The sequence below is a fragment of the Cygnus atratus genome, chromosome 1, assembly GCF_013377495.2.
Source record: "Cygnus atratus isolate AKBS03 ecotype Queensland, Australia chromosome 1, CAtr_DNAZoo_HiC_assembly, whole genome shotgun sequence".
In the NCBI taxonomy this organism is placed as follows: Eukaryota; Metazoa; Chordata; class Aves; order Anseriformes; family Anatidae; genus Cygnus; species Cygnus atratus.
The window spans coordinates 6,201,729-6,220,544 of NC_066362.1; the positions used below are offsets into that span (position 1 = coordinate 6,201,729).

General features: G+C 40.5%; 1 protein-coding gene across 13 annotated transcripts in view; it reads left to right on the forward strand.

Moving 5' to 3' along the window:
- CELF2 (CUGBP Elav-like family member 2) overlaps positions 1-18,816 on the forward strand; it is a 371,782-nt gene that overhangs the window by 342,920 nt on the left and 10,046 nt on the right. For 7 of the 13 annotated variants that reach the window (XM_035549355.2, XM_050708246.1, XM_050708248.1 and 4 more), the window contains 3 exons: positions 9,090-9,221; positions 14,859-15,038; positions 17,756-17,899. In XM_035549355.2, the coding sequence (XP_035405248.1) occupies positions 9,090-9,221; positions 14,859-15,038; positions 17,756-17,899 (456 nt within the window). The remainder of the gene's footprint in view (positions 1-9,089; positions 9,222-14,858; positions 15,039-17,755; positions 17,900-18,816) is intronic. The other 6 variants (XM_050708247.1, XM_035549356.2, XM_050708251.1 and 3 more) reach the window with 1 other exon arrangement.

Here is an 18,816-nt window from a genome sequence, read left to right on the forward strand (position 1 = left end):
GATTGACTTGCCTGCTTCTCCCCCATACCCGTGTCTATGATGCTCATTTCATAAGCTCCATCATCCCTATGCTTGAATTGCTTCTCTTTTCCATAGGAGATAGTTAATTCATGTTTAGGAGTGAAGTTTGTAGCCTCCATCTCCTTAAAGCAACCAGTTACGGTTAATGCACCTTAGTTGACTGACCTTAAACATCTTAAACAAGACCAGGTCAGGCCAGAATCCAGCAGAACACCAGTCTACACCAGTCTGGCGATCCAGATTCACTGCTACACAAGAAACTCCTACAGCCGAGTGCCATTTTTCTCTGTTTAAGAGAGTGCTACAACCAAAATAAGATGTTATAGATCAGAACAAAGTTGGAAGCTTTGCACAGACTTTGCAAAGACAACAGAACCAAACTTTGGCCAATATCCTTAGTCCTTTACTTGGGCCAGCAGGTGTTCATATTGTTTAGATACCGTTTGCAAGACATCATTGCAAACATCATTGGTTTTTGCAACTAAAGCTTAGAAAGGAAACAGAAAACACAGCCTTAATCTGATTATCCTTAAATCCAGCCAGTGTTGTCTCTTAGCTTTATTATCCCTCTTGTACTAACAAAGGGACAAAGAATATTCTGTTTACCCAAGAGATTTTGGGTAGTAAACAAAAAAAAAATTAAATTCAACTTGCTAAAATTAAAGATTTTTTCCTTAGAATTAGTATTTCTTTTCCATTTGTCCCCAACTCTTACCATTACTTTCTTCTACATCACTGACTGGGGAGATGTTAGAAGTATTAACATAATTTTGATTTTCTTCTCTTACTGTATGTATTCTCTTTTCATAATTTTTTAAAATCCTTTCTTTCTGTTCTGCTACAATTTTATTTTCTGTTGCACATTGCCAAATCTAAAGGAAACTAACAGGAATCTAAAATCCAAAGGAATCATGCAAGGTCAGATCTTCCTTTAGTTAAATGTAGATCAAGCCCTGGACAGTTTACTCACAAAATACTTGGGGCAGACTAGAATCATAAGCACAGATGAGAGGTAAGTGGAATATTCAGAGTCATCCTCTATTCCTGTAAACAGATCTGTAAACAGAAGCCAGATCTCTTGTTCAGTTTTCTACCAACCCATATCCATTCTTCAGCTTTCTTTCATTCTGCCTCAGTGTTACCTGACGTTTTGTGCTTTTCTGCTACACTGTTCTACTTTTTGTAGATAATGGAGGTTGGAAGGTCCTTCAGGGTATCTGTAGTCCAGCCCCTACTCAAAGCAGGGTCAGTGTGAAGTCAGACCAGGCTGCTTGGAGCTTGATTCAGGCAGGTCTTAAAAACCTCCAAGGACACAGACTGGGCAATGTGAGTAATCTATTCCAATGCTTGACCAACTTCAGAGAGAAAGGGTTTTCCCTATATCCAGACTGAACCTCTCTTGTCTCAATTTACCTCTCATCCTCCTACCACACACTACTGTGAACAACGCAGCTCAGTCTTCCTGATGACCTCCTTGCAGGTACTGAGGGGCTGCTGCTGTTAGGATGCCCTGAAGCCATCTCTTTGGCCTGAACAAGCCCAACTCCCTCCATGTCTCCTTCCAGGACGAGTGCTTCAGCCACCTTGGTGTCCTTCCACTGAACTCTCTTCAGTTGATCAATGTTTTCCTTGCAATCAGGAGCCCAAAACTAGATGTAGGACTTAAATAAGACCTAGCAAGTGCTTAGTAACAGGAAAAATCAGCTGGATCTCCTCGCTCTGCTCCTGTCCATACAACCAAGGACACTGTTGGCTTTCCTAGCTGCCAGGGCATGCACCAGGACCCTTAGATCTTTTTCAGCAGAGCTCCTCCCCAGCCCATCCATCCCCAGCCTGTGTCGTTGAAAGAGATTACTCCTCTGCAGGTGCAGGACTTTGCATCTGTCATTAAATTTATTAAGGTTGTTCAACTCCGCCTGTCTTGGTCTCTTCGACTTGCAACCCTTTAGTCAGGAGCAAATTAAGTCAGATTTTATCTCGTCTTTGGAGTCAGTGGGCTCAGGAAGGCAGCAGAGAATCAGAAATACACTGCAATTCATGACAAGAAAGAAGACTCTGGACTCAGAAAACTGCCAATACAAATTTGACGGGAGTCTCTCCCAAAAGAAAGTTTGTTTTCTCTGCAGCTTCTCATGCTTAGAGTCATAGAGATGCTGAACCTTAAATTTTTGGGTAGTATTGATCCCTGGTGCACCACTGCATCATCTTAACCGGAGCAAAGTGCTTCCAACACTGAATTATTTTAACTCTCCATTAAGTAAAACAACAAGAACAAAGTTGTGTTTCACAGCTGAGCAGTGCGCTTTGCTTTTTAACATATGCACATCTTCTACAACTGACTAAGCAGGATGTGACCAGAAAGCAGATAAGCAGGTAACTGATATCAAAGTAAATGTTGAGCTTCCTGTTGTGCTGTGCATTAGGTAGTGACAGGCAATTGTGGAGTGTAGCCGAGAGCTGCCTAAAGGAAAGCTGTCAGCAGGGATGACATAGTTATTGTAGTGAATCTCTATTTGGAAAGTGCCAGTTTAGTTAAGCCAGTCTTGGAGCTGCCCTGAAGCCCCGCAGCACCAGAAAGCTGATTCTGCTCCAGAAGCATTAGCTCTTCTCTCCACATGGATGGAGTGGGTGAAGGTCTACAGCAACCCTCCAAGCAGGCAGAGAGGAAGCTGCCCTTACTTTTCTTTGCCCATTCTCTCTTGTAGTCCTGCCCTAAAACCAAAATAATGCTTCCAAAAAGAAACGTCTCTTATAATCTTTGAAATGCCTCTCTGATATTTTTAATACCTTAATACCGGGCCAGCGGTGTGACTGTTTCATTTCCAGACAGCATGCTGGTGCTGGAAGAGGAGGAATGGAGCAGGACAAGGCAAAGAGGAATGGCAGGAGTGCACAGCCTACTGATATTATGAAAGTAGTGCCAAGTTAGCGAACATAGTATGGAGTTTCCAAGAAGCCCTTTTTTTTCTGTGGAATATGGCTTTGCTGAGAAGTCATTGGAGTTCTTTATTATTCAGATATTTACCAAATAAATTAAGGAAAGAATGTGGTCTAACACACACTTTAAACCATCCTGCTACAAAATCATAGCAATAAATGTGTAATTTAAATAGGTCTTTTTATTCAGAGCAGCAGTGAGAGGGTGTGTTAATGTAGTATTTTGTCTCATCACCAAGTGCCCAGGCAGCCTTCCTGGGCCCTCCAGTTGGGTTTCTCTGTCGGGGAGTAGGATTTTATAAATTGGCCCAGTGACATGGCTGAGGGGGTGGGATATTTACCCAAGTCTCTACTACAAGTCTGTACTGCGTGAAGTCTGTAGTACAGATGAACACAGGTCTTTGGGTTTTGTATTCATACTTAGGAGCCCTGTCAAGGATATTCCTTCGTCTTAAGCATAGGAAGTAAATAGGGATGATAAAAATGTACCCGTGCCTCCAAGTTACAGCCTTCTAAGAGACAAGCCAGCAAATGGGAAGCAGCAGAATCAACCCTGTCGTGCAACAAACATAGTGAATGCTTTGTCCAAAGTAGCGCAAGAAGTTTGAGGAAGAACTGGGAAAGGCAGCAGCAGCACACAGTAGCTCAGTGTGCATGCTCTTGTGCAAGGCCATGCTACTTCGTGTAACCTGTACTGTAGCACTGCATAAGTCTCTGCTGTCTAGCTCCTTTTTCGGATCAGGTGGGTTTGCAGAAAAGTGCACATCCTTTGCATACTAGCTCAGGATTACCCAGCATCAGGCAATTCCATGAGCTCAAGATTTGAAGGAGGGGATTACACTGAAATTTCAGTGTTTGCGTAGTTTGGCATCAGTTCTGTATGCAGGACAAAAGCAGACCCCTCACCTAAAGATCACAGGTCTGTAACACAACATATGGCCAACAGGAAAGGCAGGATCCACCCCTCATCATGTTACATCTCTGTAGGGTCTATGTCCACCTATGTCTACCTGCGTTTAAGGTTGTGTCTACCATCTCAGTCAGTGGACTCAGGGGCACTTCCAGAGGGCAATTCAGCTCATCCTAAGAAAGAAAGCTAAAGGTAGAGCATTGAGGTTAGAGTTATCTTAACCTCAGAGACAGTCCAGAAGAATAGCTTTGACTAGAATAGGTCAAACTAACTATGAGACAGCCAATGATGGAGAAATTAATCCCGTCCACAGTGTGCACAGCAAAGCCAAAGAAATATTTCCACATCACTGCCTTTCCTAGATGCTGAACCTGGTTTTCCAGCTGATGTAAATCCAGATGGTGTAAATCATTATGACTCTGTGGATTTAAGCTAGCCAACACAATGGCCAAAAGTTTATATGCTAATACTGGTTGTTTTTCTAGGTTGGCAGTTTTTAGAAATTGTGTTGAAATGCTGTTTATATAAAAAGGGAAACAGCTCATTGCTCATTTAGATTTCTTGAAATAAAAAAAAAAAAAACCTCTGACCTAAAAGGTGCTGTAACCTGTTACATGCAGAAATTAAAATGTTGAGAAGAATAGATGAAAATCTATTTCCAGCCTTAAAAATCTCTATGAAAGCAACAGTGGTAGTTAAATATAAATATCTATCCTGTGTACAGCATCCACTCCAAATCGAAATACATTTCCTATATCAAAGAGAGATCTGTTAAAGAATATATTAACCAAAGGCCAAGTCTCTTTATTCATAATAAGTCTTGTAGCAAAAATTTCATCAATTAAAGGGAGGAAGCATGGGAAGATCAAATGGCTGGGATCAGGAAGGATTTGGGGTGTTAGGGAGGAGGACTGCGGCATGCTCTCCTCCATTTCTCAGCTTCTTAATAACATTATTTATATTATTTGGGGGAGTCTGGCTATTTATTAAAGTGAAGTTGAGTAGTTTGAAAGAAAAAAGAGGGAAGTAGTTGTGAGACTGACACAGAAATGTGGGAATAGAGGAAACAGTGAAGAAGAAACTTTAGTCTCTAGTAGTAAAATATACATCTTTAACCTTCTCACCTTTCACAGTTGAAAATGCTACAGTGTTCTGTAAAGTCTCTGTATGTGTCCTGGCTGGAGAAGACAACAGGTGACCAGCACCCAGCATATCTGCAGGAAACTGCATATTTTTCTACGAGTCACAGGACAACTCCTTACTCTTACAAGTCTAAACTGACTTCTTTTTCCAATCCTGTGATATTATTTTCACATATTAATAGAATTTAAGGGTCAGTGGGGAATATGATGAACATCTTGCCTGAACTCTCACAGTGGCCAAAGGATTCAACCCCGTAACTCCTTCATTAGGGCAAATAGTCTCCGATTGAGCAACAGTCAGAGACCTTGAGAAAGCTGTTGGCTTATTCCAGTGACTGATATTAGAGAGGAAAAAGTTTGTTTGAGCAGACAAAACACTATCCATCATGTTCTGATGTTTATCCAGGGCTTAAAATTATGAGGGAGTGGTAGGTGCAACAGATAAAGAGCAGCTCTGTTCTTCTCTGAGTATTGTATATTCAGCCAGTATTCATCAGGATGGAGTCCACTCTGCTGAATCTCTCCCCCTAGCTTCAGTATCAGGTAATTCACTTAATGCTATCCCAGAAACATATCAAGTCTCTGACGTATATAGGTTTTAAGGAAGCAGGTATAAAATTTCCAACATATAGAGAAAAATAATATACCAAATGTTGTGGGTTCAAGGTGTGCCATATGGAGTGACTCCAGAAGCCTAAGTCATTGGCACTTTTTTTTGTGTTTTCCTCCAAATGCTGGTGAACCAGTAGCACAAAGAGGGTGATTCCTAGCAGCAGTATGTGTCCACACGTCAAGCTGTCTACGTACCTGGAGACAGATGTCTACTGTTTATTAAGCACCGCTACGAAGTGATTCGATTCAGAACAATAATGTTCTGGTGTCGAGGATGGAGGGAGTTGTGAAATGTTTTCTTTTAATTTATATGGTGGCAGGGGACCTTGGTAAAAACAATTCATAAATTCTGTAGGTATCCAATGTATTTTTGTCATCTGGTCAACTAAAAGCCATAAATATAGAATAACACTGTTCAGACAGTGTGTTATACTTCTTTGCCATTACTCCAAGCAGTTGTGGAGCCCAAGAGCTTTGCTGACATGAGAAAGATATCCAGGTTCCCCCAAAGTAGTGCAGTCATCTACTGTTACCACAAGGCATGTGATTTTTCTTTTTTTTCCCCTTTCATTCAGTATACATTACAACTTTTTAGTTGAAAGAAACTAGGAAAGAACAAAAGGCAGAGAAAACATAGTTCTTGTCTTTAGATGAATTTCAAAATATTCTGGGAGTTCATGAGGTAAAAACTTACAGCTGTCTTAAGTCTCCACATGTGTCTTGTAAGACTTTCAAAGTCTTGAAGACTTCGTTTCATCTCCCTATAAGTTTCTGGGGGACAAGGAATACCATTGCTTCATCTATTGATCTTATGCAGCATTTTGTGACAGATTTTCATCTGTCTCTAAATCTTGGTCCTCTTATGGCTCCCTTCATGATAATGTTTTAGCTCATCACTGTCTTCATCTTCATTTCATATGCGCAGGATGCAGTCAAAGAGGAGAAGGTAACTGGTGTGGAATCTCTCAGGATACCTCATTCAGCAAGGTGCTGGATCCATCGCTTACAAGTGTCCTAATGAAAGGAGCTCCTTTCATTTCTGTTCAGCCCATGTTCAATAAGATAATGGAAACCACACAATTTGTTCAGTTTCTTTTTCCTCAAAGAAATAATAAGCCAAATAGGAAAAAACATTGTCCCAGTGGATCTGTGAGACAGATAGCTGCTAAGCAGAAGAAATAGCCGCAACAACAAAACTCTGATTTCTGAGGTTCTTCAGTTCTCCAACGAGTATTTTACATTGATTATGTGCCAAGTCATTATTTAGGGAAGCTAAATAATCTGCATTGCAACTTCAAATGGGAGAATCACTGAGGCACCTGCTCTGTGTTTGTCTGATGGAACAGAGAAACTTGAAAAGAATAAAAGAAAAAAAAAAGAGATGTTGGCCCCAGATATTGGCCATCCCCAAAGCATGTGTTTGAGCAATGAGACCATGATAAGAGCCTCTGCGATGCGCTCTGTGGGCTGCTCAAGAGGGAAGGTTTTAATCAGATTTTTCTGCCTTCTCTAACAGATGTGTTGACAATCCATAAGCGTATGGCTCTCATTCACAGGAGTTATTTGCCCCCAAGAGCTTTAATGTAATTTTCAGGCAAACAATTTGCTAGCCCCCATTTCTCTCATTTCTTAAATATATGTGTTTCCTCAAGAGAAAAGGATAATAATCCTCTGAAACAGACATGGATGGGAGTCAGCCCAGTCATAACCAATCAGATCCTTCAGATTTGAGGTTTATGTACCTCATTTAAATGATCTGTTAATGAACTTGAACAGAAACACAGAGCCATGTTGGTCACAGGGAATTCACTGACATTCATTCCCTTTGATTTTTTTTCTGTCTTCTCTGCTGGTGTTCACATTATCTGACAAAAGCGGTTTTTTACTTCTTTCTTGGATTACCTTTTTTTTTTAACCAAAGACATTATTGGCTTATTGCCTTGCAGAGAGAGATTGAATAATCAAAGCTGCTTCTATCTGCAACATTTAAAATAACTCAAGTTAACATTGCAGATGTGGTGGAAGTGGGGACAAGGAATCCTTCAGAGTCTGGAAATCTCTCCTCACCCACACCAAGAGAGTCCTTTGGACTTTGAGGCACAGTAAGAGAGAGGAAAGGCTTGTCTTTGGTGGGTCTTGAGGTTGTAAAGGTGGGTTCTTTGTAGATTAGACCTCTGAAGTTTACCCACAGAGTTTTAAAAATTAGCTTTCTACTTTCCTTACTGGATGCTGAACACTGTAGCGACTTCACTTTCTTGAGGGCATGCTGGGCAATCTGGTGTGTTCAACAGCCCAAAAGAACATCAAGATAAAAGTGGTCTTAACCGTTTCACAGCTACATAATGAGTAGGAACAAAAAAACATGGTGTAGACATGATGTGCCTCCAGTAAATCATCAACAGAACACTGATTTTGAATGTTCACTTTTTAGTAGATAATGCATTTTTTTAAGGGAAAAGTAAGAGTCTTTATGATTGATACATTAAAGTAGGGCTCTGGAGACAAGCTAAATACCTAACTGCTTCCACAGCTTTTATGAGTATGATTCACATGGTATAACTTTACCAACCTGTAGGTTAAATTTTTAATCCACACTGGTTATTCAAAGCTCCTCTATGGGTGAAACACACAATTCTTGTTCATCCTAAATGCTAGGCATTTCTAAGGTGCCTTATTACTTTTCTATGACAAGAGAACAAGTGTCTTTCTCTTCCTAAGCGTACAGTTTTAGATGGATTCATCTCACCCACCCTCAGCAGTCCCTCCGCATCATAGCAGCAAAGACCTCTCATCCACCTGAGCTTCAGCACCCCTCTGGCAGAGCTTTTGGAGGTGCATACAATACCATTTGTGGGGTCATATACATGGCTAGTTGCGTACGTAGACCAGCCTAAAAGCCCACAATAAGTTGGGTAGTAGTTACATTTTGTGTTTGGCATGTAATTCTTCTTTTTGTAAACTTCAGGCCTCTAAATAGTGTTCATATGGTGCCCTATAGCCATAACAGGAGGGTAGTATCTTACAGAATAATTCAAATTTCACTTGAGGGGCCTACAGCAAAAAGCTGATGTATGGCAGCAAAATTATTATGAATAATACTATATTTTCAAAGATGGTTGTTAAAAGGTGGCAATATCTCAGCCGACTAGCTGATCACTCTGGAATGCTAGACTGATTGACAAACTTTTGAGAAAGTGACTGATCTCAATCTTACTGTTTCTGCATTATGTTCGCGAATAGCACAGTGCTAAGTTTTGTCATCCAGTCTTTTCCATTCAAGGCTCATCAACACTTTCCATGAATTTTCCATACTACTGATATTTTGAGCAAGGTTGTTCTATTGGTCTGATGTTTTTTTTCTTTCTTTCTTGCAAGTAGCCCTGTTGTTGCACTCAAAATTATTGTAAGTGGGTGGTTTTGTGATCAACTAAAATAACTAAAATATGGCCTTGTTTTTTTCCTTTTAGTGGCTGCATCAACTGCTAATTCCACAGCTGGTGCGGCCATGAATTCTTTGACTTCTCTGGGTACTCTTCAAGGACTGGCTGGAGCCACTGTTGGACTGAATAATATTAATGCACTAGCAGGTACCGTAAACAGTGAGTATTTATTGCTGTGGTGGACAGCCTTTCCCAATAATCATTTCACAAAAACTACCAATTGTAAAATGATGATACAATTATTTTTAATCTATATGCAAAATAAGGGGGTCAAGTTGATCTAGTTCCATTCATAATACATATGCAGTCCTGGAGTCTTTAATAAAGTTTCACATAGTTTGCTCTGCAAAGTGAAGTCTTTTGGGTCCCTGCAAAAAGACTCCTATTCTTGCAGGGCAAATGGAAGGTAAAAGAAATGTCAGCAGGGTGTCTGGTTATCTATGTTATAGGAGAGGCTCCTTTTTCATTTTGGGAGTCTGAAAACAGGTATATCATCTCAACACACAAAACCTCATTCAGAAATATCATGGTAAGACAGGCCTGTTTGCCACAGACATAGTTCTATTAAAATGTCTGTAGGAATTGTCAAATTGACTTAAGAGCAGCATACTTGCTTTTAAACTGAAGGCAAGTCTTTGGCTTTTAATTTGCAAGTATAAGAGAATGGTGCGGTCAGTCAGCTGTAATACCAGAGCATGGGCATCTATCCTAATACATCTTGAACCCTGACATCCCCTAACTAAGTAGATGGCAATAGTTGATAGAACGTTATTCCTCATTCTCAGCCTTGGTCAAGATTTTCCTGAAGAAGAATTTATTTTTTATTGTTTCTGTTATGATGACTTCACCTTTGCCTGAAATGGAAGAGATTGGTCCAGCTGCATTTTCCCCCTCCCTTTTTTTTAGCTGCTGTTGTTCCTTGCATTTCCTTCAGCAATGCAAGGAATGTACTTAGTCATTGCCAGTCCATGACCCATCATAATGTACCCCCAGGAATGGATGTCCTCCTCAGTATCACTTGCTCACTCTGATGCTCTGCATGATGTCCTTTTTGTCACTGTTACTTGGCTGCTCACCCAATCTTTTTGTTCTGTGATCTCTGGTTGTCTTTGGGAGTTGGGAAGGAAGGGGGCTGATGGCTGTCCATGTAGCAATGATGAGTGGTTGCATGGGGCCTTATGTAAAACAGGTCTTGCTTCTGGCAAGGACATGCATATTTCACACAAGCAAACAACCTCACAGTAAATATGACTTAAGAACAATTCAAGAAAAGTAAGTACATTAGGCCCTAAAATGCCCGATGTTTCCTTTCTTATTCTAACTCATTAAAGCATGCCGCTGAAAAAGGCATGCATGAAAAACTAACTTATCTCCTCTCATGAGCTCTCTTAGTAAGAGGGCTACACTGCCATAAGTAAAAAACATTAAATGTCCTTCCCCTGATAAACAGTCATTATGCTTTACATGGTTTGTAAGAGGTCACAATATCAAGTGCGGCATACGGCATCCCACTGCTTCCCTCCCACAAGTACTAAGAACCCAGGCACACTGGAGCACTCCAAGATAACATTCCCTTCATCAACATCAAGAATGAATCACCTATGAACTCTTAACTTTGCGTGGGAATCCTTCTTTTGCGTTCCTTTTAACATTTATTGCTAGGCTGCAAGCAAAGAGTTTACATTTTCTCAAGAAGTATTTTCAGGTGTTGTTTGTGCAAACTTACCTGCATGTGCCATCTGAAGTATTAATGATGTATTCACAACCTGGTACCAAATTCAGGCTTGTTATAAGCCACCTTTACTTCCATGGACTTGTACTAACAATGGCTTCGGTTCCAAATCTTCTTCATGGATGTTTTTATGGATGCAGAGTGTGTATGTGCCTAGAATATCCCTATGTATATAGCACGCATACTTAAAAATATATGTGGTTATGTCTATGTATATACATAAGTATGTACATATATGAGAGAGGTCTAAAGAGTAAAAACTGCTTCCTCATATGCTGTGTTGTGGCACCTGTACCTCTCCAAAAGAGGACCCTGATTATCAATTTCAATTGTTTGTGATGCTAATGATAGCAAAGCATTGTTCCAGTGCTAACAACCTCCCCTGTCTATTTTAATGATGAGCCAGTTCTTTTCCTAGTGACTATTTCTGATCCAGTTGTTCACACTCAGACCTCTCCAGGAGCCTGCCTTCAGTAAACCTCAAGTTCAATGGATTTGATGTTTCACAGTATGCTGTGGTCACAAACACTCCAGTAAAAGCATTCAAACATTGTTTTGTCATGAAAGTTCCTGGAGTAATTGTGCAGAAAAGCTGGAATTGAGTGACATGCTTCCAGCTGGGGAATTAACAAGAATGATCCAAAGCACTAGCCATGCTGAGCATCACCCCAAAATGTATCAGGAGGTGACACTGGGCTTAGGCATTGATTTACGTGGAGGTTTTGGAGGAGGTATTCTGTTGAAATCATGTCCAAGTATGAGATTCACAGGGAGAATGTCCTCCAGGCTGAGCTCACTAGGACACTTAGTCTGCTTTCTGGATCCTGGCTGTGTCTGGGAAAAATAAGCTGGGTTCTGGAAACTAATAGCATTCTGATTGTAGAGAGAAGCATTGTAGAAACATGTCTGGAGACCTTAAACTACAAAGTGAAATACGGTAAGTCAACTGCCTCCAAGGGTTCGGCAGCAGTTGTACATGCTGGGATTGACCCAGTCATCTTTATTTGTGCTTGAAGCATCTAAGACCTTAAATGACAAAACATTAGGCTGTCTCCATTGGGGCAAGTAAATTTAAATGAAGTAACTTACAAAAAGAATTATGAGTAATGAGGAAAAAATAATAAAGAGGGTAGAAGAGGTTCTTTGTAATTAAGAAAGAAAAACATGGATTTAGGATACTGGACAGCTATGACACAGTAGTTGTATGTGAAACCAGGGCAGTCACTTAGCCTTTCTACCCCTTACATATTTACATATTTACAGATTTACATCTGTAAAACGGACATAAAACTGTTCATGACAGATTTGAGGGTGCATGGAAGGCACTTTCAGAGACCTTTGGACTTGCCAAGCATTGTCTCTTCTGTATTATGTAACTCGGAAAAGTAGAAGGCCACAGATGAGAAACTCCAAACAATTATTTCACACAAGTGAGTAAAAGATCAAAGTTCAATATCAGACTGAGGTGCATTGGTTGAGAAAATACAGAGATGTGTAACTGCAGCTGGATCTTGCATATTTCGTAAAAATATAAAAAGGGAGAAGAGTAGAAATGTTGACACCTTTCTGCAGATCTGTTTTTCTCAGGAGGGAGGCATATTTAGACACATGCTCTGTGGTAGCAGTAGCAGTGTCCTTCCCAGAGGCAGTGAGGTGAGCTGAGGCTATCTGTTGGCTGATCTGAAATCATTTGGTGGGAAGGGGCTATTGATTCTAGGTGAAAGAAGAGGGAGGATGCTGCCCACAGCAACACAAAGCATGCTTATCTAATAGGCTGATGACTCACAAAAGATAATGTGTTATCCTAATACTTCCTCTATTATCAAGTTATTTCAACACTATAATAAAGGGAGAGATACAAGTTGTTTTACCAAGGGCCTTTACTTCAGTCAATGCTGTGTGTACACATGCAAGCGATGACACAAACCTCAGTACAGAAACATCAGAGTAGGTTAAGGTCAGGCTCAGCATCCAATTACTGCTTTATCACTATTAGTTTGAATCTTCATTTTCAAAATGTCCTGTCCTTTAGCTATAAGATGCTTCACAAACTATACTGGTTTGCAGGTTTTGTTTTACATCTGGAACCATTATACAAGAAATAGCTGGCTCTGCTCTGACAGGTTTTCGTTCGAAGTCATGGCAGCCAGTATCTCCTATCAGGATACAGCAAAGTTCTGAAGTGGGGTGGAGGGGAAAGAGAAATCTTCAAAGTGCAAGACATTTTATTAAGCAAAGGCTAAGAATATCACATCTCTGTCAAGTGTTTAGTCACACAAATTACAGTTATATCAAAAGGTATAATTTATGCAGTACAGTTCTCTTAATTGGCGCAGACTCTGGTGGAGCTAGAAAGGTGCCACTTGAGCAATTGTCCTGATTATCAGAGACTCACAGGAATACACTTTCTGAATCTACATAAGAGATGGAAGAAAACTAGTAGGTCAGCATCTTTATCCTCCTCTGTCAATGCGGGATAATTCCCTCCAGTATTCTTTCTGCCACTAAATTACTCATGTGATAAGGTTTATGCCACTTTCCTTGAAGAAGACTGTTTCCCAGTCTAATAGATTCCATTGTTAATTCACTATAAAGTGTTCTCTGCTTAATTTCCTCACTTTTCTCCAGTTCCACATAACCCCTTTATTATTGGTCTGAAATTAAGCTTTCTCTTTCTTTTCGATATTCCTAGCTTTTTGGGGTCCCCATACAACTCTGCCAGTCACTTCTTCACCCATCCTTTTGCCAACAGAAACTCTGCACAGGCAGTGTGTAAGAAATGGTCAGAGGTGCTTCCAGATGCCCCCTTTTACCTGTGACTGCTTTAGTGTACCTTGAGGGGGTTGATTAAGCCCAAGTAAGTTGTTTGTGAGCTGTTCACCTAAAAAATATGAGCACAGGATAGCTAGTTGGGCACAAAATGCGGCCTCTCAGTCCTGCTGAGCACTTGCTCTCCATCTGACATTACTCAGAGGTGTGGGCAATGAACAGGTCTCTGAATCCGGCTACCCATGACCAGCAAGGTAACTGTAATGGGAAAATTCACTTTTTCTGGAATTTCTGGGGGGAAAAAAAAGAGTATTAACCGTTCACTTTAATATGGCTCACTTAGGAGCCACAAGGATGCATAGAAGTAATGGAGAGAGGCTGTACATAGTCCAAGAGTTTGTCAGAATTCTTTTGCAAACTGCACTATTTGCATGGGTAAGGGATGCCATTTTATGCACAGCTAGCAAGCCAATCTGAAACTTCCTCCTTGGTGGTCATCCCAATCGAATTAATCTGTTATTTATCAGGATGTAGAATTGCTTTAAAGAAAAAAAAATTAAGCAACTCTGCTTCCAGTGAGGAGTAAAGGAACACATTGCTAGAACGAAATGCTTTTGTTTCTTCATGAAAGATGCCTGGATTGGATGAAGCACTTGCAGTCACTCCAGATGTGCTGCTGTTTATCCGTTCATCCTCACAGGAGTAGCTGGAGGAGGAGGATGGAAGCACACAGCATCACAGTCCATCTTCCTATCGCAAACCCAAGGGACAAAGCCCATCACTGTATGGAGAGTTATTCCAAAAAGCTGTTAATCAGGGTTCTCTGCTGACTCCACATAAGCAAAACACCCCTGATATGATGTGGTCGTGTCCTGCTGATAAGGACCTGGCCAGAGAGAGTGGGATTTCTCACAGAATGCTTTCTCCCAAGTGTCCAGATTGCAAAGATGGAGGTCAGGGAGTCCTGCTCTCCCAGCCTTGGATATCCCCAGCAGAAGCACGGGTGTTGAGGACGGTGGGCAGAGAGGGTTTGGGGAGCACCGAGCTGTAGTACTTGCCAGTAGCAGGCTGCATGCGAGTCCGTTTGACTGTGCAACCGTTGTGCTAAAGTGATCCTGACGCCAGAGTCGTGTTTCTTTGTTTTCAGTCCCATTTGGTGACGCGCCGAGCTGCATGCACTGCCGTCGTTGTCAGTGTCAATATAATACCAACAACTTTCGGAAAGCACTAATGAACAAGTGCAATTTCTTTTCTCTATTGTTGGGTTTTTTGTAAAGTTGCTCAAATGCTCTCAGGTATGGCGGCCCTGAACGGAGGACTCGGCGCAACAGGCTTGACGAATGGTACGGCCGGCACAATGGACGCACTCACCCAGGCCTACTCAGGAATCCAGCAGTACGCTGCGGCCGCGCTGCCCACCTTGTACAGCCAGAGCTTGTTGCAGCAACAAAGCGCCGCGGGCAGCCAGAAGGAAGGTAAGCACTTGCCCTTCTCAGGATAAGCAATGCTTGGCCAAGCGAGAGCCGTGTCTTGGGTCTATTTCTTCACAGACGCTCAGCGAAGGACCTCGAGTAACCTCATCTTTGATATTTACATTTTCTCCTGCCCTGATTGGTGTTTTTCACTTTTTCAACCTCTACTCTAAATCATTTTTTTACGATCTCTCCTTCCAGCCATACTTTCCTGATCGTTCTTTGTGGTATAAAAGCACTGCTGTGCAAAAAAGCACCAGTAACAAAATGCATCCCGTTATGGGTGACCATCTTTCACACTCTCTAATGGTTTCCATTTTCCATGATGATGGAGTTAATCTGATTAGGTTTAAGTTTTTGAGTCAATGACAAGACCTGGCTTTGCACTGAATGGTTCTTTGCTTAATTCTGGGTTTTGCAGGGGAACAACGAAGGGTTTGCCCCTCTCCCTGCACCAATAGAGCAAAACAAACCTCGGGAAGTTGCTGCTAAGAACAAATGAATACTACTAAATATTTAGTAAAATGAGGTTACCCTTTTTCCCCTCTCCCATTCCTTTGTACATTTCCCAGGCATTTTGGGGTGTCATTTCTATTTTTACTGCTTTCCCTTCTCTCATCCTAAATTCCAGCTAATTTTAGGAGGACGGGAGAATATTGCATGCTTTCTAAGATTGTATCTGTGTTGTCACTACTTCTCTTGCCAGGGATAAGCTTTGGAAATAAACCTAGTGTAATGTCCTCAAGAGAAAGATTTTTACCCTCTTTTAATATAGTATCATGCACTGCTATGGGATGTGGTGTTTCCTAGGAAGACAAATTTGGCATTCCCACAGCTGGCTATTATATGGGGACACTGTGGAGTTAAAATGTTTATTTTCTCTAAGTTTGTTACATCGTTTACTGCTAAAAGCTCAGATTATATTAAATGAAATGATTTTTTTAATCAACTTCTTTTTCAAATTTTGCTGTGTTCTCTGCTTTTGTCTTTCATCTCACTCACTCGGTCACTGACAATAGACTGACACCAAAACCAAATTGTTTATCTGGTGTCATTGGTCATGGTGGATATTCAGTTTGATTTTTTTAACTATTTTTTTCAGTTCATATCAAGTGTAAACTTATTTTTTATTTTATAAATTGGCTGTGTCTTTTTAAAAAACACAGCCTGTCACGTGTCTTGTTTCTGTAAGTAAGGGGTTACGTTAAGGTGAAAAAATTCCATCTTTAAATACTGACAACTATTTTTTGTTTCTTAACATGATTTCTGATAGCATGGTGAAGAGTCTGGAGTGGTTGAGGATAACCAAGTACCAAAGAAAAATACTATATCAATATTAAATGCTGAAGCTTAGTGAACTGCCTCATGCATATGCTGTAAACTATTGTTAAGTAAGTTTTGCTTACTATTTTAAGAAATTTTGTTTTCTGGAAAGGATAGTTTATTGGCGGTAAGAAGAAATAAGTTCCAGGTGATGATTTTTTTTCCTTTTTTTTTCTCAAGAAATGTTTCTTCTAAAAACATTTTTTTCCAAGCCATTTTTCCCCTGTGTTGGGCAAACATTGCAGCCCTTTCCTTCAGGCTGAGAGAGGGCAGCCAGCCTGGTTACAAGAGAGGTGAGGCTTTGTGACTCTTGCAGAAGGTGTCCATAAATCTGGTGTGCTTTCCTCTCCAATCCAGAAAACCACAGACATCACATCTGAGACACACGTAGGTTCCTTTACACAGGGGAATACTCAAGCATGTTACTCTAGATGTGTTTTTACCAGAAATTTTTGTTCTCTTTGTGTACTGCTTGTGCTTTTGCTGTCTGTGTGGGAAGGCCACATGTCTGGTTCCATCATAGATCATATTCTTTCAGACATTCATGGCTTATTTCCAGTATGTTACTGCAAGGGAAAAATTGAGCTGAGATTAAAAAAAAAGCTATTATTGCTGGGGGGTGTGTTTAAGCAAATAGCCTTTATAATGTGTATCTCAAATTTCGGCTGTAAGAAAAATATTCAAAGTAGCTTCAAGTTTACACCTTTCTTTTGAAACTCAAATTTATGTAAAGCCACTTTAATTTCAACCCAAAAACTTTATTTTGAACTTTTCAAAATAATTATTTTACAAAGTTTCTTCTGGGAGATAGAGCTTTCTCTGGGGAATTCTGAAACGAGTCCACACAAATTTTGTTCTTAGTATCTTTCTCTCTCTGATTTTCCTAATTTCCAAGTCAAAAGGTTTGCTTTGTCTTACCCTTTTTATTCCATCCCCACCAAGTTCCTGCCGTTTTATCTGTGATGCTCAAATCTGAGTTCAGCTTACTGCATTTCTGTAAGTTCCTGCAACTATAATTAAACCAGCAAACCCATGCAGGTGTTTGAGGCAGCAGGGGGCTCTTTGGGCAGATCTTGGGGTATTGTGAGAGAGTAATACATTGTGTACCTGTTTTCCTAACCTTAATTATCCTGAAAGACACTTGTGTAAATTGAAGAAAGAGGATGCAGTTTAACTTCTTTTGTAGAAGAGGTATCAAGTGAACACTTTGCGAGATAGGATACTCTAAAGAGCTGCATTTCAGCTCTGTTCCTTTGATGATCCACTTACTTTTCTTCCTTCAAAGTTGGAAAGTGAAATGCTTTCTGACCATCACCTTCAGTAAGTATTATGGGAAAATAGATTAAACGTAGCTCTTGTAATAGCTGTTTCCATACTTTTGTTTTGTTTTCCTAAAGGTCCAGAAGGGGCAAACCTCTTTATTTACCACCTCCCCCAGGAGTTCGGAGACCAGGACATTCTGCAGATGTTCATGCCTTTTGGAAATGTTATCTCTGCTAAAGTCTTCATTGACAAACAGACCAATCTGAGCAAGTGCTTTGGTATGTCAAATTTAATAAATCAAACAGTAAAAACCACATGCACCACACTGAAAAGGGGTCAGGAAAGAAAATTAACAGCAGTGTGAGAAATGTCATACTGGAATCTCATTCCCAAAATAATGGACTCTTAATCCTCAAATGAGTGGAAAGATGCACAGGCAAACTAGTTCTAACTAAAAATTGGCTGTGAAAAAACAATAATAATCTTCCAGTCTGACATCTCGCATGAATGTGTCAAGTACATGAAACTAATTACACCCTATGTGGGGGAATGTCATTTAGTATACTATTAAGCTGCCTTATTATGGATACCTAATTATTCTCTATTGTATAGCTGAGCCACTTAAAAATGCTCTATGTTTAACCCATTACTTCTACATTACAGGAATTTCTTTCTTCTGAATTAAGTACAAGATTGTGCAATTAGTGTTTGAATGGTGTGTACATGTAGTTCAGAACATTTTACAGACAGTTGATGTCTAGATATGCAGCTACTGCTGCTGCAGGCAGGCTCCAATGCATTATGAAAGGTAGAATCTCCCCTTACCTTAGGGTGGGGATGAAGGGAGCATCAATGTCAAGTTTTCCTGGGAATGCTTTAGGCTGTCAGAAAACTAGATTGCAACAGAGGAGAAGATGATATGCTGGTATAAAAAAGTTCTAGGGTTGGTCAGGTAGGCTGATGTCCTTTAAATGACATAGGTGCACCAGTTCAGTGCCTCAACAGAGTGGAAAACAGAAGGTGACTGAGTGGCAACCTGTTAGATCGTTGGTCTAATGATTGTGGTCTTAATGCAAGACATGAGAAGGGTCTGGGAGGACAGAATCTCTTAAATAAAAGTTTTGTAAGGTTTGACCTAAAATACTGGGGCTTCCAGCGAAATGACAACTCTTTCCCAGAGTAGAGGAAAGCAGCT